This window comes from Protopterus annectens, chromosome 3.part0 (genome assembly GCF_019279795.1).
Source record: "Protopterus annectens isolate FY-2018-M chromosome 3.part0, PAN1.0, whole genome shotgun sequence".
NCBI lineage: Eukaryota > Metazoa > Chordata > Ceratodontiformes > Protopteridae > Protopterus > Protopterus annectens.
Window position 1 is genome coordinate 1773702677 of NC_056731.1, and position 20696 is coordinate 1773723372.

The window sequence follows — 20696 nt, forward strand, 5'->3', positions numbered from 1 at the left end:
TAGGGCCTATACAAGCCTAGCCATAACAATTCCCTGGCTATTTCTTCCCACGTTATTTACTTCCCTGGACCCCTGTCTAGCAGGGCGACTGACATGATCCCCGGGGTGAATTTCCTTTCTCCCATCCAATTGTCAAGGTTCCTTTTGAAGAGGGCCAAAGAGGCACTCTGCTTGACATGTATGGGCACTCTATTGACTGCTTTTATCTGCAGAAATCTATCACTCCATCAGTTTATATGTCTTATAATTTCATAAACTGGGTCAGAAAATTGCATTACTATTGAATATTCTAACTATAATATTTCTCAGTTTCACACTGCAACTTAATCATATGTTTTTTTCCTTTTATTTTCTTATCTACCAGTATTACTCCTCTCCATATAAGATGAAGCCTTTCACTACCTACTTTTATATTTGATGCAAGTTGTATGTATATTTAAATATTCTGTAACTTCTGTTAGTACTTCTGTAACGCATGTATGACTTGTATATGCAGCTTTCTGTTTGTCATTTTATTACACTCTGCAGAGTTTTGATATTTATATATATGCACACATATACATATATATCCTGCATAAAGTAATACATTCATGAAGCTTTTCTCCCTGGGCCTCCACAGAAATAGGTTTTCTTTTCTTAGTCAGACTTTCCCAGTAAACAAATACAAATAATGATAGATAGATGAATGAATGCACTCTGCCAAATTGTGCTCTTACAAATTGTGCTCTTACTGCTGGTGAACCTATCTTAACTCCATCTTGCCTTCTAAGGCAGGCAGATGGGGCCAAAAGTTAAAGGTATAATGCTGTGGTGGTTGGGTACTTTATATACTCTTGCATCCGTCTGCTTTCCTTGTAGGAGAAGAAACTACTGGTGAAAATGTCCTTCATGTCTTTGGTGTACCTCATGAGGTCAGGTGCTGCCTGAAGTAAAGGCCTAGCACTAGACATTTCAGAAATCAGCCTGTTTACCGGTGAATTTACCCATTTAATAAATGTATGAATGAAATAAACAAAATGTATTGAAGAGGTACTGTTCTCCTTTATTACCATTTTGGAGAGTCTAGCATTTGCCCAGCAAACCCTCACTAAGTGTATTGCCATCTGCATTATCTTTTGCCATTAGAGAAAGAATTGTCCTTTAGAAAACACTGTTGGTAAAGGCCAGTCCACCAAGAGCATACCTCATTCATGCAATTGCTTTGGTATTGTCTATGTTGCAGGCATCTGTGCCATGGCCCCTTTGTGTTTGGTTCACACTTTTGCCAGACAGTAATGCTAGATCCTTGACTGTAGAAGTCTGGCCTTCATTCGTACCTTATTGCTTCAGGACTCAGTCTTCTGACCTTTTAGTTTTTAGCCATCTTTTGTCTCTAATATTCCATAGGTTTTAATCTGCTTGGATATCTAGTTACAAACTCAATGAGTATTGTCCCTGTTTTCAGAAATAACAGGTATAATGTCTTTCCATTTCACTGTTGCAGTATTCCTTACAATAGGGATCCCCACCAAGGGTGGCCAATGTCTGGCCAGTATACCAAAGCCTTTAAGTTGCTACGGGTGCACCATACTTCACACTTATGCCATCCGTATACAGCGTGGGCACAATAGTGATGTCCGGACATACAGTCCTCAGGACTTCTTTACCACTAGTCAGAATGCCATCCACTAGTCAGAATGCCATCTTTAATCGTTGCTCTGAACGTGAAAGCTCGCTTTGTGTGCTGGTTTACAAAGACAGCCGAAGGAAGCCCCACATCCCATGTCTGAAGCATCTGGGAACAGCTCCTGAGAGGGAGTGGTGGTTGAAAAGGAAGCCCTGGATTGAGTGACAACTGGGGAATTCACCACTGAAGTTCCAGCTTGAGGCATGGAAGAAGAGGGACAAGGAAATCTAGAGGATGAGAGTGCTGAAGCCAAACTAAATTTAGAAACACTGAAGCTTTCTCATGTGGAGTTTTGGTAGAGGGAGCATAGGAATAATGGAGGCCTTGAAACCCACAGCTCTCAGAAATTCCCTGGCTGTGACCAGAGACCAGGGGAAGAAGGAATTGAAATAATACAATGAGAGTTAAGATCTTGGGAGGAGGCAGGGATGCCAGCATTGCAAGAGTCTGGATCCTGCATCCCAGAAACACATAGGTTCATAGGTGTGTACTAGGCTAATGGCACTGGAGCCTTTACAAGCCAAGCCCATAGAAGTGCCCTGGCATCATGCTGCCCGACATTAGTTCCCAGTGCCTCTATCAAGTAGAGCCACTGAAGTGATCCCCAGGGTGAACTTTCTATTTCCCATCCACTCATCAAGATTTCTCTTGGAGGGCCAGTCCCTCCAGCTTGTTCTGTTCATTGTGGTAATGAGGTTGAGGTATGTGGAGTGTGTGGTGCGGAGGGATTTGGATTTCTTTAGATGTAGCATTTCTAACAGAGCTGAGTCGGACAAAAAAAATCTCTCTAGCTGCAAGTCTACCCACAGTGCCTGTCTCCACATTACCTCAGATCGAGTTTGCAGTCAGACAGAAGAAGACTCTGTAAAATATAAGACAGAAACCTTGTCCAAGGTATCCCTAACAATAAGAACCCAGGACAGAATGTTGCTCCACCAGAAGTCTAAAGGAGGGGGCAGGAGGGAGGGCTGCAAGAATAGATGAAGCTCGACAACACAGACGGAACATTATGGTAAGACGTAACTTCTTTATCTGATGTCAATCTTCATCAATTTTTGACTAGTGGGACAGAGTCCCCAGCTACCTTAGATCTGGATGGCCTTATGGAAGAACATTCATGAGAAACATAGAACCAAAGGATGCTCTCCCCCTGGAGACCATATCCAATTTGTAATGAATAATAAATGTATGAGCCTTAGCCCAAGTTGCAGCTGTACAAATTTCTGACATGGAAGCTTTGGAATGAAAAACAGCAGAAGTCGCCATCGATATAGTAGAATGCGCCTTCACTGGCACAGGGAGTTTCATGTTTCGTTTAGTGTAAATGAAAGATATACAATCCCTCAACCATCTTGACAGAGTGATCTTGGACACCGGTTTGCCCAAGTTGTATTAACAAATGATACAAATGACTGTTGTGAAGAATACAGGCCAGTCTATGGACTGGTTGATATTATTTATCATCTGAAATCACTTTAGGAAGAGAAGTTGGGATGTTATGTGATCCTATCTCGCCTACATTCTGAATGATGGGTTGATCCGCTTATGCCAAAGAGCGAAGTCTCTTATTGGCTGAGCTTACTATATCCCAGGATGCACCACTCCCCAGATCTCGTTTGCCGCTTCCCCGTGGTCTCGAGCTGGCTGGGCTGAGTAGTTTTATTAACTAACTTTTCTGTCAGTTTTGCTGTTTTGCTCACAAAGCTGTTTTAGCTTATTTATTGGATTGTAAAATTGTGTGTGATTGGGTTGAGTTTGTTTCGGCCCCCTCCATCCAGGGCCTTCCGGACTGTCAACCTTTAAATCTTTACAGGGTCTCTAGTAATTCTATAGTTGTTTAGAGTTCCTGTCCTTTTACAGGAAGTGTTTGCGTTAAGCTATAACTGTAAGCTTAGCTTTATCATCAGTAAATCTTTAGTTGTTTACTTTCCTGTCAAAGTTACTATAATTGTTTAACATCATGTCTCAAACCCCTAGGCCGGGCTTTAAAAATGTTCAAATGTGGGTTTAAAATATCACAGACGATCATTCGCTCTGTGTATATTGTCTACTTGCAGGAGTCATGCAATGTCACTTTTCCTCAAGGGTCCTCAGGAGAGGAAAATAAATTGATTCTAGTTAAACCTTCCTTTGAAGAAGCCTTGGCATCCTCTCCTGCTCGGCCAAAAGAAAAGGGCTTCGGTTCCGACCAGTCCGTCGGATCCGACTGCCAAGAAACTTAGGCAGGCCTCTCCCGAGGTAACAGTCTGCCTCGATGCCATCGACTCCTCTGGCTTGAGCCGATGGCTGGGCTCCGCTGCTCTCGGAGCCGACAAAGCAGACTTCCTCGGCAAGTCTACCTCGGCACCGATGGAATCTGGTGTAGTATTCCTCGGCGCGATACTCATCGAGTCGCCTCGGGCGGTCCCCTATGGCCGATGGAGAGGCCTTCAACCCGTTCTGTTTCCTCTCGGTCTCGAGAATGATAGACAGGTGCCAAAGACTGTTCCAGTCCCCAGTCTTCCAAAATTTGTTTCCCAGTTGGCTTCGAGCCGATGACCTGGCCCACCATTGCCATTCCTCCTCCGACTGCGAGCAGGTGCTGTTGGAGCCGTGGAGATCTCAGGGTCGGCTCCGACCCTTAGTCCGAAGTTTCGGACTTCGCTGGACCCGGGGTGATGTTGGGACCTATGCCGGTTCCGAGCCTCCCCTCGGTGCTTCAGCTGCGGGACTTCCGTCGGCTATCACGGCTCGGACTCTCCCAGGATTCTGGGGTCCGCTTTCAGGGCCATGAGGGCCAAGTCCTCCATCTCTCCGCTTACGGCACCTTCCCTGGGCGTGGAGACTGGGTCTTTGGCAGTTCCCTGTCCGCCAGCGGAGCCCCGAGGCCTGAGGTTACCCCAGTGGGGTTCCCTCCTCCTGAGGGTTCTTGAGTTGTCTTCAGAGGAACCCCCAAGGAAGAGATCGTGCAAGAGGAAGCACGTGGACTCCCAGTCTATTACATCAGACACTGATATGGATGATGCAGAGGTCTCGGATGATGTCATTTGCAGACATCTTAGAGATCCTCAAACAACGAGGCTGGATATCCAAACCCCTCTGCGGACAGTCAGTGCTCCTCAAGGCCTTTGAGCTCAGCCCTCCGCCTCCTGGGTCTCCGCTTCTGGATTTAGTTTGTCGAACATCCAGATACCGTGAACCAGTCCTTCCCAAATAAATTTTGTCTGCTCCCCGAGAAGGAGTTCTTACTAAAGGCGTGGCTGTAGATGCCATGGTGGTGGCATCTGCTACACAACAGGATGGCAGATCCGTCATCCTCCTAATAAGGAGTCTAGGAGTATGGACAGCCTGACTTCACCTTTACCTTAAGGTCTCTGAATTATTTGCACCTTCAGAGGGATCTGGTCAAGGAGTTGTCAGATTCCTCTCTACCTGAGCAGCTAGCCAGTCGGTTAGCTCTCAGTTGGCTATCTCCATGAGGCTCATTTCCTGTGGGGCACAGGCGTGGCTGCTTGTGTCAGTGAGGCCTTCAAGTCTTCCGCTCCTTGATGGGTCCTCATTGTTTGGTGAAGAACACCCTTACCATGAGCAAGAGGGAAAACGTTATCTATTCCACTCCCTTCCCCAAGGCTAAAGGAGGGGGAAATGTAGTTTTCTCCCAACAGCAGGAAGATTCCCGTCCAGAGGCAGAGGGAAATTTTTCAGGAGCCGTCCCAGAGGCGGCAGAGCTGGAGACGAGTCCTTTCGTGGCTCTTCAGCCTCCGTCATGAGGGATTGCCCGGCTGTGCTGCCCGGAGCCAGTCGGGTGTCGTTTGCCAAGCACCTAAAAGCCTGGGAGTCAATCACTCAGGACAGATGGGTGCCCGGATCATTGCGGAGGTTACACCATCCCATTCACATACTCCCCACCGTCCAGAGAGAATCCCGGACCCACCACCCAGTCAAGGGAAATAGCAGCCGCAGAAGCTTTAAAGCTGCTAGAAAAGGAGTCATCCAACGGTCCCCACAGACCAGATCGGATCAGGAAATTACTCCAGGTTCTTTTAGTGCCAAAAGACAGGGGACCTGAGACCAATATTGGATCTCAGCAGACTGAACCAATCCGGAAATCCAAATTCGAATGGTCACGTTACAATCCATTCTCCCATTGTTGGAGAAGGATGTTTGGATGCCATAGACCTCAAGGACGCTATTATCACATCAGGCGTCCAGAAGGTATCTGCGCTTCAGCCTGGGAGTCAGTCATTACCAATTTTGCTCTGCCCTTTGGTCTCACCACAGCCCCCAGGGTGTTCACCAAGTGTTTGGCAGTAGTGGCTCACCTGAGAAGTCTTGGATTCCAAGTGTTTCCCTATCTCGACGACTGGCTCCTGACTGCCACCACCAGGCATCTACTAATGGACAACCTCAAAGCCACCATCTCCCTGCGTGTTTCCCTCGCGATTACATTCAATTGGTCAAAGTCTGTCTTGCTGCCCTCTCACGCATAAAGTTTACAGAGATAGACTCAAGATTGATCTTTCTTCCTGCCGAAAGGATCCGAACTTTACAGGGCCAAGTTCAAGCTCTGATCTCGAGATCCAAAGTCCCAGCCAGGATGGTCCTACAGGTTTTAGGCTCAATGTCTGCCACGGTTCTTTAGTTCCTCTAGCAAGATTACACATGAGGATTCTTCAGTGGCTCTTGTCAACTCAATGGTCCTTTCAGGATCTTCCCCTCAATCATCACATCATGATTACGGAAATATGCAAAAGGGACCTTCGCTGGTGGCTTCAGACATCCAACTTGCATCAGGAAAACCCTTTGTTCTCCTCCAGTGGTTACCCTGACGACAGATGCCTCCAGATAGGGTGGGGGCATTGTCTGGGCAGGCTAGTTCAGGCTCCTGGCTAAGCTCTTCTCTACATCAGCGTGTTGGAGATGAGGGCTGTACTTCTATCCCTACAGGCCTTACACAAGTTTCTTCCTCAGGGCATCATCGCCATCCACACAGACAACATGGTGGTTTGGTATCTGAACAAACAAGGAGGGACCAGATCGTATCCCCTTTGCAGAGAGGCCATGAGAGTGTGGCTGTAGCTACCCACATCCCGGAAAGTCAAATGTATTGGCGGACAAATTAAGCAGGACAATTCTCTCTCCTCAATGGTCTCTAAACCGCACAGTAGCAGCCCAGGTTTTCAAGAGATGGGGCCTATTGCAACTCCACAAAACACCAAGTGCCAAAGGTTCTTCTCCTTGATTCCACATCAGGAAGTACCAGCCATGGATGCTCTAGCACATCCTTGGCCAACAGGGCTACTCCAATTCCACTTCTTCCCAAAGTTATTCAAAAGCTTCTCAACTGGGGTCTTCAATGATTCTGATTGCCCCATACTGGCCTCGTCAGATATGGTTTCCTTACCTGAAAGCATGCAGTGGACGATCCGTGGACCTTAGACCTGATCCCGGACTTGCTAATCCATCAGTCGGGACATTGGCATCAGTCCCCTCAAACTTTGAAAATGACACCTCCACTTCCAACCTTAGTTAGCACACACACTAGACCGGAAGTTGTTCACATTTTATCTTCGCCCACACCACCACTAACAAATTGTACCTCAGTAAGTGGAAGAGGTTTGCTATCAGGGCTTAGACCCTATCCTGCTCCTGAGTTTTTGAAATTTTTAAAGCCCTGTTTAAATCAGGGATCTTCTGTCTCAACTTTATTAAAGTCCAACTAGCTATCTCAATCCACGGATCCTCCTTTGATGAGCAGCAGACTATGCAAAACGTTCATTAAAGGTGCGAGTCTGTTAAGACCCAGTTTTTCATCCTGCACCTCCGTGGGATCTTGATTTGGTGCGAACCGGCTGCTACATGCGAATTAAAATATCTGTCTTGAAACGGCATTCTTAGTGGCTATTACTTCTGCAAGAAGAGTCTCAGAGCTTCAAGCCCTGTCTATTAAACCACCGTATGATTTTCCACAAGGATAGAGTATCACTTAGGCCTAATCCATCCTTTGTCCCAAAGGTCTGTTCTAGTTTCTGTCTTCAACAATCTCTAGAGCTACCAGTTTTCTTTCCAAAATTTCTAATGAAGCAGAATACACTCTCCATAAATTGGATGTTCATAGGCAATCTATTTAGACAGGACTCAGCAACAAGTCAGACCAGTTGTTTGTGTCCTTCTCAGATAATAAATTGGGTCAAACCATCACAAAAGCTACTATCTCAAAATGGATCAGAGATTGCATAACTCAGGCCTATTCTTCTTGAATAAGCAACTTACATCATCTATCAAAGCTCATTCTACCAGAGCTATGGCTACTTCTATAGCCTTTCATTCCAAGGCTATATCAGAAATTTGACTACTTGGTCCAACCCGCACACTTTCATTTCCCACTACAAATTGGATGTGGCATCTAAAGGGCGAGCATCATTTGGTTCCACGGTACTCAGGAGTGTTTTCCAGTGAGCCACCCAGGATTCAGGTGCTGCTGTCCCATCATTCAGAATGTAGGCGAGATAGGATCACATATCTTTAGTTATGTACTCACCATAACTTCAGATGTTTGGGATCCATCTTACCCTCCTTCCCCTGCCTTGCAGATCAGAAGAGATTGAGTTTTGGGTTCAACTGTTTTATCTTGTTTCATCTGACGATGTTATATAAGCGGGCGTGTGTGCATGGGACAAACTAGATCTGGGGGTGCATCCTGGGATATAGTAAGCTCAGCCAATAAGAGTTTGGCAGAGGATCGCTCCGAACCCATCATTCAGAATGTAGGCGAGATGGATCCCAAACATCTGAAGTTATGGTGAGTACATAACTAAAAGTTTGCTCTGAGTGACACTCTTGTCTTTATGGAAAATTAAATAAGGGCTTTAGAGCATAAGGCCTGTAATTCAGAGATTCGTCTCGCCGAAGTAACAGCTATGACAAATGTCTTCCAAGAAAGGAATTTTAAATCACAGGTAGCTGCAGGTTCAAATGGAGGTGAAGTAAGTGATTGTAACATAAGAGCCAAGTCCCATGGTGGAAGAGGGTCTTTCAAAGCGGGTCTCAAGCATGCTGTCCCCTTAAGAAAAACCTTACAAATTCTGTGAGAAATTAAGGGTTGGTCTCTGACACTATTAGGAAAATTTGAAATAGCTGCTAAGATGATTTTGATTATAGAAGCAGAAGCTCCTTTATTAAAGATGGCAGCTAGAAACTCCAGAATCTTTTTTATTGATGCTGAAAAGGGGTCCAGACCATTGTCAAAAGCCCAAATACAAAATCTCTTCCATTTGCTAAGGTAGAGATTCCTGGTGGATGGTTTATGTGATGCCACTGTATCGCACGGGGGGGGGGATATACTATTATGCCTTGTGACTATTGGAATTGGAGAAACCAAGCAGTTAGCTTGAGAGTCTGAAGACTGGGATGTACTATTCCCTGGGGAGTGGAACAAAAGATCTGGAACCGGGTCCAGAATCCATGGGTGGTGTAGTAGATGAGGCCAGAGGATGGGAAACCATATCTGTCGAGGCCAATAAGGGGCAATGAGGATCACTTTGCTTCTCAACCAAGCTGCTTTCTTGAGGAAAAGAGGGATTGGAGGGAAAGGGGGGAAAGCATAAAGGAGACCTGGGGTCCAATCGTGGAGAAGAGCTTCCCTGGGAAACTCCCCCCTGAGGAGGAATTAAGGCAAAGTAGCTTCTGTACTTGTTGTTCATGGGTGAAGTAAACAGGTCGCAGCAAGGCTGGCCCAAGCGAAGAAAGATATCCTTCACTACTCTTGGATTCAGAGACCACTCATGAGGCATGAGGATGCATCTGCTCAGTTTGTCTGCAATCATGTTTGAACTCCCTGGGATGTGCATTGCTGTCAGAAAGTGATTGGAAGTCATGGCCTATTGCCACACTCTGAGGGCTTCTTGACAGAGTGGTTAGGACTTGGTCCGTCCCCCCCCCCGTTTGTTGATGTACCAGACTACAGACATGTTGTCTGACTGAATAGCTATCGTCCCTAGGGGTAAGGCAGAGTGAAACGCTTGCAACTCCAGAAGTACTGCTGTTAGTTCTAGAACATTGGTATGCAGGTTGGCCTCAGAAGGAGATAAAGTGCCTTGGACTGCCTTCTTAAGGTAATGGTCCCCAACCCTATCTGGGAAGCATCAGTGGTCACTATGGCCTTGGGCTGTGGTGGATCAAACGGCCAGCCTAGAAAGAATCTCCTCTGAGTGTTTCCACCAGGTTAGGTCATTCTTGCATCAACTGGATATGAAAACTAGATGATCATGGGATGGGTCAGAATAGACCATTGGCTTGTAAGTAACCATTGGAGAAGTCTCATGTGAAATCTTGCCAGTGGAACTAATGTGATCGCTGCTGCCATGGAGCCCAAAGCCTGAAGAATCTGCTGAGCAGGGATTTTGTTTGAGAGAAGAGGATGAACCTGCAACTGTATTTTCTGTAACCTGTGTAGGGGAAGCAATGCTATACAAGATAAAGTGCTGAGGTGAGCTCCGATGAATTCCATGCCTTGAGAAGGGGTTAGCTGAGATTTTGCAGGATTGACTGTGATGCCCAACTGATTGGATAGCTTCAGAATGAAATCCGTAGTCTGCAGTAGTAGATGCCTGGTGGGAGCAGTGAGGAGCCAGTTGTCCAGGTATGGAAACATTCAGAATCCGTGCAGCCTCATGTGCTGTGACTGCTCCCATGCATTTGGTGAACACCCCAGGGGCTTGGTGAGGCCAAAGGGCAACACTCTGAATTGGAAATTACTGGCTCCTATTTGGAAGCGGAGAAACTTTCTCAAGCATCTGTTCACTTTTATGTGGTATACGTATCTTGAACATCGATAGAGCACATCCATTCGTCTTTCTCTAAGAAGGGGAGAATTGACTGAACTATGACCATCCGGAATTTTGCCTGAGATTTGTTTAGAATGCTGAGATCCAGAATTTGTCTCCAGTTCCCTGTTTTCTTTGGCACTAAAAAGAATCTTGAATAAAAAAATGGATCCTGATTGGTCTGTTGGGACTTTTTGGATGACTCTTTTTCTAGCAGCTTTTATACTTCTATTGCTGCTTGAACTCTCTGACTGGGTAGAACGTTGGGGGGGTCTTGTTTGGATTCTCAGGTAAAAGGTGAAGGGGATTAAATAATCTCTGGAAATGATTCTTAGCATCCAGGCATTGGTGATTATGCATCACCAGGTGTTTGGGTGCAAGGAAAATCTTCCCCCAACTGCTTCCAGAGGTAAGCTATCAGCCCCCCCCCCCTTCAGGAGCGCTGATAGGGTTGAACAGAGAACAAGTCCCTGGATCCCTGCTTCTGCGGACCACCCCCGCTTTTGGGACTGTGTCTTCCATTGTAACCCCCTCCCCCATCTGCTCCAAGGGGAGTCCAAACCACATATGTCATGTAAAAGCTTCTGGGATATCTTGAACCACATCATTCCACTCGTTTGACACCTGGAGTAGGATCATTGAGGAGTGGAAAAATGTACACCCACAGCAGACGGAGTCCTTCCATATTTTTCACACTTGGATAGAGTTTCCTTTACTTTGGGACCAAACAAAGAGGATCCGTCAAAGGGAGCATTGACTAAGGAAGACTTCAACAGTTCCGCAAACTCGCACAGGTGCATCTGAGCGTGTCTTCAAATAGCAATACCTGAAGCTGCTGACCTGGTCACCCCTTTGGCTGCATGTGCAATGAGCCTCATGGATAAGTTCGAAATAGACTCCAGGGTAGCTAGCTGGGAGGCCACTTTTACTTGGACCCCCCTCAGCGACTGCTCCCGCTAGGGTATCTGACAGCTGCTTGACCAGAACCCTTTGAAGTCTTGTGAAATGTGCCAAAAAATTCAAGGACCTGAAGGAGAAGGTCGATGATGCATAGACCCGTTTCCCAAATCTGTCCATTGCCCTGGACTCTTGCTTCAGGGGATGGACAGTAGAACTTTCCTTGGCTAGTTCTTTCATGGTGGTGGCTGCTACCACCATGGCATCAGCTGCTAAGCCCTTAGCCCAATGTGGTTGGTCTTCAGGAGCAGAAATAATTTTTTCAGGTCTCCGGGGACTGGTTCTGCAGAGTCAGGAGCCTTCCAAGCCTGCTGAGTGATCAGTTTAAGTTGTCAGTGGGCAGAGTAACCCAGAAGGTAGATGGGCGTGCACCAAAGGCCTGCAAGTACACAGACTGCTGAGAAGACGGTTCTTTGGACTTCCAATCACCCCTCTGTTTTAAAATCTTAAGAATGTCTCCAAAGGAGACATCTTCTCGGGGTGACCATGGGGAGCCCTCCCCCCTCATCGAAATCCGTGTCCTCTGTGACGGAGTCTTCAGGAGAATCAAGGTGTTTCCTCTTACACAATCTCTTCTGAGGAGGCTCTTCAGTGGGAACATCTGAGGAAGACTTAGAAGAGGGGGTGCCTTTAGCAGGCAAGTCTTGCGACCTTGGTGCTTGCTGTCCAGAGGTCGAGGTTGGTGCAGAACTGAAGAACCTGGGGTTACAGAGGAAGACTCCAGTATCCCAGGAGCCACTTGAGAGGAATCAGTGGCCAAAGCTCTTTCCATAGCCTGAAAGGCAGGACCCCCTGAGGACGGATGGGAGCCCGGAACCAAGACAGACCTACTCGGAACTGGGGTCTCACCCCACACTGAGGGCCCACCTGACCCGGGTCTCCTGGTGGTGCAGCCAGAAGAGATATGGCCGGCTCCATAGATAAACTCAGGGCCGGCTTAAACCCACCTGGCCTGACTGTGAAAACACAATCCCGGGGACCCAACTATGCCAAAGCCAGAGGTGTTTTTGCCATCAGAACCTGAGAGGTTGGAGTTGAGAGCTCTAAAGGCTGTGCAGAGGTAAGAGGAGGAGAATAAGTAAGGGTGGATGGAGAAAAACCCTCTGCACTAGAAGAGAGAGGGGCCTGAGTAGATGAGGGGAGACCCCAGGCTGCCAAGATCTAACTCACCAACTTTACAATATCAACCTCAGAGAGACTTCTGGTAGAGCGCATGGACAATCCAGAGGGCAAATTGGGTCTCTCATGGAATGGGCTAGAGAGCTGTCCTTGGAACAGGTCTAAGGAGACAGAATAGATAGACCTGGGTGCTGTAGATACAGCCAACTTCAGTACCATCTGCTGTACCATGGGAGAAAACAGCGCAAACATGGTAGAAATGGCAGTTGGCACAGGTGTCGGAGCCATAGTCGTAGTTGGAACAGTGGCAGTCGAACTTTGAACAATTATCGTAGCTGGTGCAAAAGACTTGTAGAAGGCAAAAGTATGCTTTTCGGTGCCAGAGATGCAGATTGTTCTGAAAGCTTCAGAACCTTGACTTTCAGTTCTGTAGAGGAACTTTCAGAAGCATGTTTATGTATTTTGACAATCGATGCCGATGGAGACATCAGCACCAAGTAGGAGAATTTTGATCCAGAGGCCAGAGTTGACTGATCAGCCTTGGCCAAGGCTTTTTTGAAAGGGGCTTTAAGGAGCCCTTTAAGAATAAGTTTGTTCTTCCTGTCTGCCAGGGTTTTATTACTGCAACCCTGGCAGATGGAGAAGTTCATATTCAAATGGGGAACACCCAAACAGTAAACACAGGATTCATGAGTACAACAGTTTGGCATTTTTCTGTCACATTCTTTACATTGTTTAAACCCCGTAGTGGAGCTTTTAGGCTTCTCTGCCATATTTCTGAATAAAATGAGCAGGAAGGCAGAAATGAAAGAAGGTGGTTTAGAAATGAAAAACTCACTCGCATTAAAACGGGAAAATCTACCAATAATGGTAGAAAGGTTACCAAAGGGAAAGGGAGAGAAGGGAAGAACTACTAACAATGGTAGTGAGTAAAGAATATACCAGCAGTATGGGGAAAAGCAGCATACAGGCTAAGGGCAGACCAAAGTTTTGAAAGGAAGGAAAAGGTCTTGGATAACTAAAGAAAAAAAATAACAATTATACTTTGCTACGAGAGAGTCGGCTGATGCATCTTTTTGAAGAGTGGCAAACGAGATCTGAGGTAATGTCGACAGGGGCATTGTGGGTAGACTTGCAGCTCGAGAGATTTTTTTGGCTGACGCGAGCTGTATGACCGCCAGATCATGTTAGACGATCGGAACCATAACCCACTAGTCAAGAATAGGTGGATTGACATCATCAGATTTAATGTTAACAGTTTATGTACATATTTTGTAATATATGTTTAAAAGAGCATGTGGGGGATGTACAGGTGCCTCTGCTAATGCTCTGTATGACATAATGTTTCCATAACATTCTTGTGTGTATTCACAGGATCTACCAGATCTTTTGTGCTGCTCACATAGTTTGTGTAGGTGTTTTTACTGTTATTGGTAAAGACCTGCAGTTTGCTTGCCTATGGTACAATGTGTCCATGTCATTACAAATCAAGACTTGCACTAGTGGTAGAGGAAAAGTACAGTGCTGATGGCTACTCAGAATCAAGAGAGGGAGTCATTTATTGCCAAGAGTGTCACAGTGCAGGAGTCGCTGCTGCATTCATTCTGTCTTCGGTACACATCTTCACCAAGCATTACTGTTTCAACCATCAGTAAAGGAATCTGGCCTCTTCAGTAAAGTCTGTGCTCCTGAACTCAGCTATTTGAGCTTTTTGGTTATATAATTTTTTGTCTCCCAGCTTGGTGATAACTGTTTGGGATTCATCCTGACCTAAGACTTATTAAGAAAGGTTCTTAATGGTTAGATAAAATAGATGGGTTTTTGCCTTATTAGAATCTATTACTGGACATTATTTTGTCAATAACTAGCAAAATGAAGTCAGTGATATTTCCAAGATAATGCAGTGTTTTCTCTTTCTATACTGTCTTACAGAAAATATCTGGTATAAAACATTCAATACCAAGAGAAATCAAAAATGCTTCTAATTAGCTATTAAAAATGAGAAAGAATTCTGTCTGTCTGGTCACCTGGCTTTTTCATACTTCTATAAACAAACTCTGCACCAGAAGGAGGAAACTGATGCGGAATAAGGTAAAGTCCCAAGACTGGAAAAACTCCCTTATCAGCCTCAACAAAAAGTTGAGATCTCTCATCAAATCCTCTAAAGTTAGCTATGAAAACAGAATTGCAGCAGATAGTAAAGACAACCACAAGGCCTTCTATAGTTATGTAAAGAATCTTCACAGCAATACCCAGATGTGGTGGAGGGACAGGTTCATAACCCAGAGGCTGCCCATGCTATGGAATAGACTTCCCATACATGGCAAACAGAGCACCTTACTGGCCCTCTTCAAGATAAATCTTGATGAGTGGATGGGAAATAGAAAATTCATCCCAGAGATGACTCCAGTGGCTCTACTTGACAGAGGAACTGGGAACTAAGGTCGGGTGGCAAGATGCCAGGGTAATCCTATGGGCTAGGCTTGTAAAGGCTCCAGTGCCTTTAGCCTAGTACACACCTATGAACCTATAAATGAGGATGAATCCATGATTTAAATTATTTGGGATTACCTGTGTTTCTATTTCTTTTGTCTGAAAGTATACATTTGGCATCACTGTGCTTATATGTACCTATGGATCTTCGATTGAAATATATTATCATTTTAAATATATCAGTGCTGCTGATTGTTTCATTTTGTTTTATTATCTCAAATTGTATAAAGACTTTTTTCTTGTGTGATATAATTTAAAATTCTGTGTGTCTGCTGTTGGTGTACATTTTTTTTTATTTATAATAAAATATCAACGTATTTCTTTAAAAGAAGCTAATGCATTTACATCTGAACTTATCTTAATGATACAATTAGAGGCATTCTTCCTGTGGGCATTTTTAACTCTTTCACCATGAAATACTTTCATCTTTTACTAAAATAGTCTAGTAGTTAAGCACTTAGGATTAAAGCTCTAAACTGTTAACAGTTTGCTTCCAGGATACAAGGTTTAGTTCACTCCAGTGACATTTTCCAACTGTGTGACTGTAAGTGAGTCACTTAACTAGACATTGCTCTCAGGGTGCCCCGAAAAGGGATACTTGTGACCAGTGTACTTGTCCAGTTAAATTAATAATAAAGTTATTATTTTCTTTTCCGGAGGACATTGTCCTATGTTGTTGGCCCAGGCAGAAGAGTCTTGTTTCACTTGTTTCCTACATGTGGGCTGTAGTTTAGATGTGGGGGATGAAGTAAAGATCTGTTTTTTTGTACTTGTGAATTTGTGAGGTGATGATGGAAAATGCATTTTGTTAGGAAACTATGGGTATGATATTCTAATAGCTATTGGCATCCAGTTTACATTAGTTGTACTTTCTGCAGAAGTCTGTGTAAAGTTTAACATGTTCATGGTGAACTACTACTAAACTTTTATTATTAATAGATAACCAATTCAATTAAAATGCCTTACAATATTGTAGTGTTTTAGTTTTTCTTGCAGTCACTAGATATTTTGTTTTGACTTTTGAATTTTTTCATATGAAAAAGTGATACCAGGCAATACCCATTTCCTAAATTGATAGAAGTACAGACCTTGTTTATAAAACAAAAGGAGAGGATATTGTCAGATTACGTTTGTGGGCTGCTGTAAAAGCGTTTCTCATTAACTCATTTTCATTTACTATAGTTGCTGAACTACAAATGCAAGATGTCCACGACTGAAACAGAGAATATGGAGATAAAAGGAGATAGACTGCAGCAAAACAGTGAGGTAAGTTGGTAGAATCAAGTATTTGCAGAGACTAAAGTTGCGCAATCTCTAATGTTAATAGTGATCCTTGCAAGAAATCCTTTGTTTGCAGTTTTATCTGGATAGTATTGGTTAGTTAGAAAAAAATGTGCTTTTGCCTTTAATGCTACATTTAATGTAGGGAAGCAGTTTAAAAAAAGTCTCCACTGTTCCTGATATGACTACAAATAAATGTGATTTCCATGTATACAAAGCCAAGTTCAGGCAGTTGCACCAGCTTTGACTGAATTATCAGTCTGTCTTGTTGTTATTTGTCATTAATTAAATAAAATCTCCAGCAACAAGCGTTAAACACCTGATATTCATTTTTTTTGCACACACTCAAACCTGAAATAGAAACTGGTGACTATTATGTAGCATTTTTACAGCTGAATCACAAATCTTAAACTGCCTCACTCACTGCAGACCAATTTAGTAGCCAACCTCATCAACACAGTTTGCTGCCCTAACACCTACCCACAGGTAGGTGAAAATGTTTGAAAAAAGATCCAGCTGTATGGTGAGACATTGTGAAGTGAGGATAATAAACACTGGCTGCAAGGAACCTTTATAGTGCTTGTACGTGGTGGTTGCACATTTCCAGTAGTTTAGGGCACATGTAACAACCAAGGGAAATGTTATTCTCAGATGTGTTGTTTCAAAAAAAGAAGCACACACTGGCACTTAAAGTAAGGCCATAGGTGCAAATTGCTTTCCATAATACTACAATTCAGGAATAGTTTGGTTAAAAACATTAAATAAAGTATACAATGAATAAATTAAGAGTGGCTTCAAATCAAAGAAATAAAATGCTGGTGTTTCTGCTGTGTTTCTAGTAAGCAGACAAGTCTTAGTATATTACCGTTGTATGATACACAGTAATCAGTTTGCTGTCATTCTGAGGTTCACAGAGTTATCGGAATAGTTAGTTTTTTAGAGCAAATATTTTGCTCAGTAGTATGCTAAATGAAATGCATCTTACCTTCCAAAATACTGCTTAGTCGAAGATCTAATAATCATATGGAAAAGGTAACATTTTTAAGAACAGAAGTTACACCTCTCCACATAAAATGTGCAGTATTTTTGTGTTACTTTTTCTTTTTATTCTGTTAGCTTAGAAATATTGAGTTACTGATTTAGAATGCGTCTTAGTATGTTCAAAATCGGTATGAGAGGGATTACTTCTCTAAAGGAGGTTTTCCAGTCATGAGGTAAGGAACTTTTAATTGACATAAACATTAAATTACTTTTCATAGTGTTTGAATTCAATCTGATATAATTTCTTTAATTTTCTTTCTAACCTATTCGAATTTCTATTAACAGTTCAAGCAAACCACTGTAGTATTCATATGTGAAGGAAAACCAACTAGCAATGACATTTTAATTCTCTTATGTGTAAACTTAGCACACCAGTTATGTACTAGTGTCATCTGAAGGAGTCTGATATTTTAGGAATGATTTATTTGTGGAAAACTAACACATAGTAAACAGCACTTTTCTCTGTTATCTGCATAATGCTTATTTTGTATACTGATAATGTCTAGGTTGTGATTAAAACTGTAAATCATAATGCAAGCAAAGCATACCTGTAATAGTGTGAAACCAAGTCTGCAGAACAAACTTGATATCGAATGACTGTATGTCGTTTAAGCAAAAACACATTGCTCAGTTTTGAAAGCAGTTGTGAATGTGTGTATGTATGTATGTATGTATGTATGTATATATATATATATATATATATATATATGTGTGTGTGTGTGTGTGTGTGTGTGTATACAACACAAAAATAGTGTGCATTTTGTCTGTTTTGAAATTTTTTATAGATTTTGTGAAACCCTAATTTTGATTGATCCATTTCTTTCTGTAAGTTAAATAAAATAAAAATAAATAAAATCCATTTATTTCTGTAAGTTAATGTTTGCTTCATTCATGTGGTAGCTCAGAACTTGGTGACATATTTTCAGATGGCCATAATATAGTAGTATTATGGTGACGTTATTAAATTCCATAACTGTAAGTAAACTTAAACAGTGAAAGCTGGATGGAGAAAAGTCTGTGTATGTTACCCTAAAAGTATTTACTTTAATTAGGAGTCACATATCATAGGTTCATAGGTAGGTACTAGGCTATCGGCCCTAGGGCCTATACAAACCTAGCCAAAAAGCTACCCTGGCTTTCGCCACCCAAGAAAATTATTTTCCTGTGCTCAGATTCTCATATACAAATAAGCAACTTTCTATGCACAATAAGGTTATGCCATCCTAAAATAAGTAAGTCTGCAGAATTTTATAGTGAGCAGCCTGTATTGTTTCATATGACAGATTTAAATATAGTAAAATACTAGGTCATGCTTAATACTAAAAATATGACTTGTAATTGCCTGATAGTCTATCATTTCAGAAGAATACTAGAAAAAGGAGGTAACTGTGACTTTTTTTAAATTAACATTGCGCAGTCTCCAGAACTTCACTGTGCTTGGCTCTCTGAGGTACTGTTCTATGTAGAATGCTAAATGGTTACAAGAGCAAACAGTTGGTGATTAAAAAGTAAAGGATTGCATGGCATGACATAAAGGTTAAGTTTGTTGCTCCCAGATCGCTCCTTGTTCTTATTTCTGTCTCTTTTGTTGACTTAAACACACAGCTGGAGGAGCCGAGGCTGAGCGCTGAGCAGCTGGACCAGTCTTCAAGGGACAGTCAAGCTGTGCTGACCACAAGAGCTGACTACTGGCAGGAGGCCTTTGGGGCTCTTAAATCTGATTTCATACAACTTGAAAAGAAGCACCTTGAAGCTTTAGCTCAGCTCCGTCACAAAGAGGAAGTGACAAAGGACCTCAGAGCACACATTACTGAGGCTACTTCCAAGGTATTTTTAATAATGTCTAGTAGACAATTTGAAGAAACTGACACACTGTCTTCCAAGAGTATGTTAGCAGTATTGCAGTGTAAATACTGGTTGGCCTGTACCACAGTGCCACTAAAACAGAAATGAAGTTTAATTTCCATAACACACACACATATGAGCAGAAAAGTGTGCATTTGTGATAGAGTTTTAATATAACAAGCAGAAGATAAGTATTTTCAGAAGTATTTAGTTTCTGTTTGGCTTTAAAAATCATTGATCTTAACTGACATTTTCCTGCTGTTACCTGTTTAAATATCTGATGCATTCAGATTATTTTGATCTCTTGTACATATTTGCTGTATCTGTTTTTCTGACTGTTTTTCATAATTGAAAAGAATGTGCACTTGAGTTGATCAACGGTTTTAAAATATAAATATTTACTGAACTGATTTTAAAATAAACTGTTATATAAGAAGCATTCTCAAAAATTATATTAGTTGTCGTAATGGGCAAGCGTACATTCTTGGTCAGGTTTTACACAGAACATAATTTCCCTGGCAGTTATTATTTTGGGCATTCATTACTATCATACCTTAGGCAGCTGTGCCAGATGTTTCTATTGCCATCGGGAATATTAAGACTGAATCTGTTTTGCAAACCTCAAAAGCCTTATCAGTGTTCTGCTTCTGAAAAAAAGTTGAAGATACGAGCATTTCTACAGTCAGTTGCTGTTTCTAAATTAGTCAGCAGTGGTGCTTAACATATATGTTGTATGTTTTAGTCATATTTTTATTTGTAACCAGTGCATATAAACCATTTGTTTCTAAAGGTTATGAAAGGGTTATTGGGGGCATAGCAGTGGGACAGGACTGTACTGTAAATAATGAATTGTGGGATGCAGCCAGGCTTGCAGAAAATAACCGTTTGAGGGATGGTGCATGAACAGAAAGCTGTAATTTTGACAGGTGGCAAGGTGTCGTGTCACCGGGCCCTTCCAAAGTCTCATATCTCATACGCCTTGATTAATGGCTCTAATTAAGGAATGAAATCAAGCATGTGAAGACGGGATCGCTTTAGGTCCTTGTTTGGTAGTTTTCTCTTCCTAGCACACAACTCATCCATCTAAATATCACTGCTCTTTCATTTATTACAGCTGGGTGATACCAAAAAGGAACTGGAGGGGGGGGGGTGCAGGCTGCTCTTTTCATGGCCAGACATGAACATGATGTGGCACAGGCAGAGGTACTCTGGTATGGTGGACATTATCTTGGTGGTGACTTTGAAATTAAAGATAAATTTCTTTATGTATACAGTTGTGTCCTAATGCTACTTGTGTTTTGGTTCAAGTTTCACACGTTTATTCACACATTCCTTCCCCTTCCAGGCATTTCTGACAAAATGTATCATTGCACATGATTAAATACCTAGGCAAACTGTTTACTGATCTGAACACAGTGTTTATACACAAAGTCTTAACAGTTAACACCAGCAATTATTTGTTGTCATCAACTAATGGCAGTGAGATAAGA

At 42.8% G+C, this 20696-nt stretch overlaps 1 protein-coding gene across 2 annotated transcripts in view; it reads left to right on the forward strand.

Annotated features, from left to right (window-relative positions):
• LOC122797053 (polyamine-modulated factor 1-binding protein 1-like) overlaps positions 1-20696 on the forward strand; it is a 2450839-nt gene that overhangs the window by 62490 nt on the left and 2367653 nt on the right. For both annotated transcript variants that reach the window (XM_044065829.1, XM_044065830.1), the window contains exons 2-3: positions 16222-16305; positions 18967-19188. In XM_044065829.1, coding sequence (XP_043921764.1) covers positions 16243-16305; positions 18967-19188 — 285 coding nt within the window. In that variant the 5' untranslated portion in view covers positions 16222-16242. The remainder of the gene's footprint in view (positions 1-16221; positions 16306-18966; positions 19189-20696) is intronic.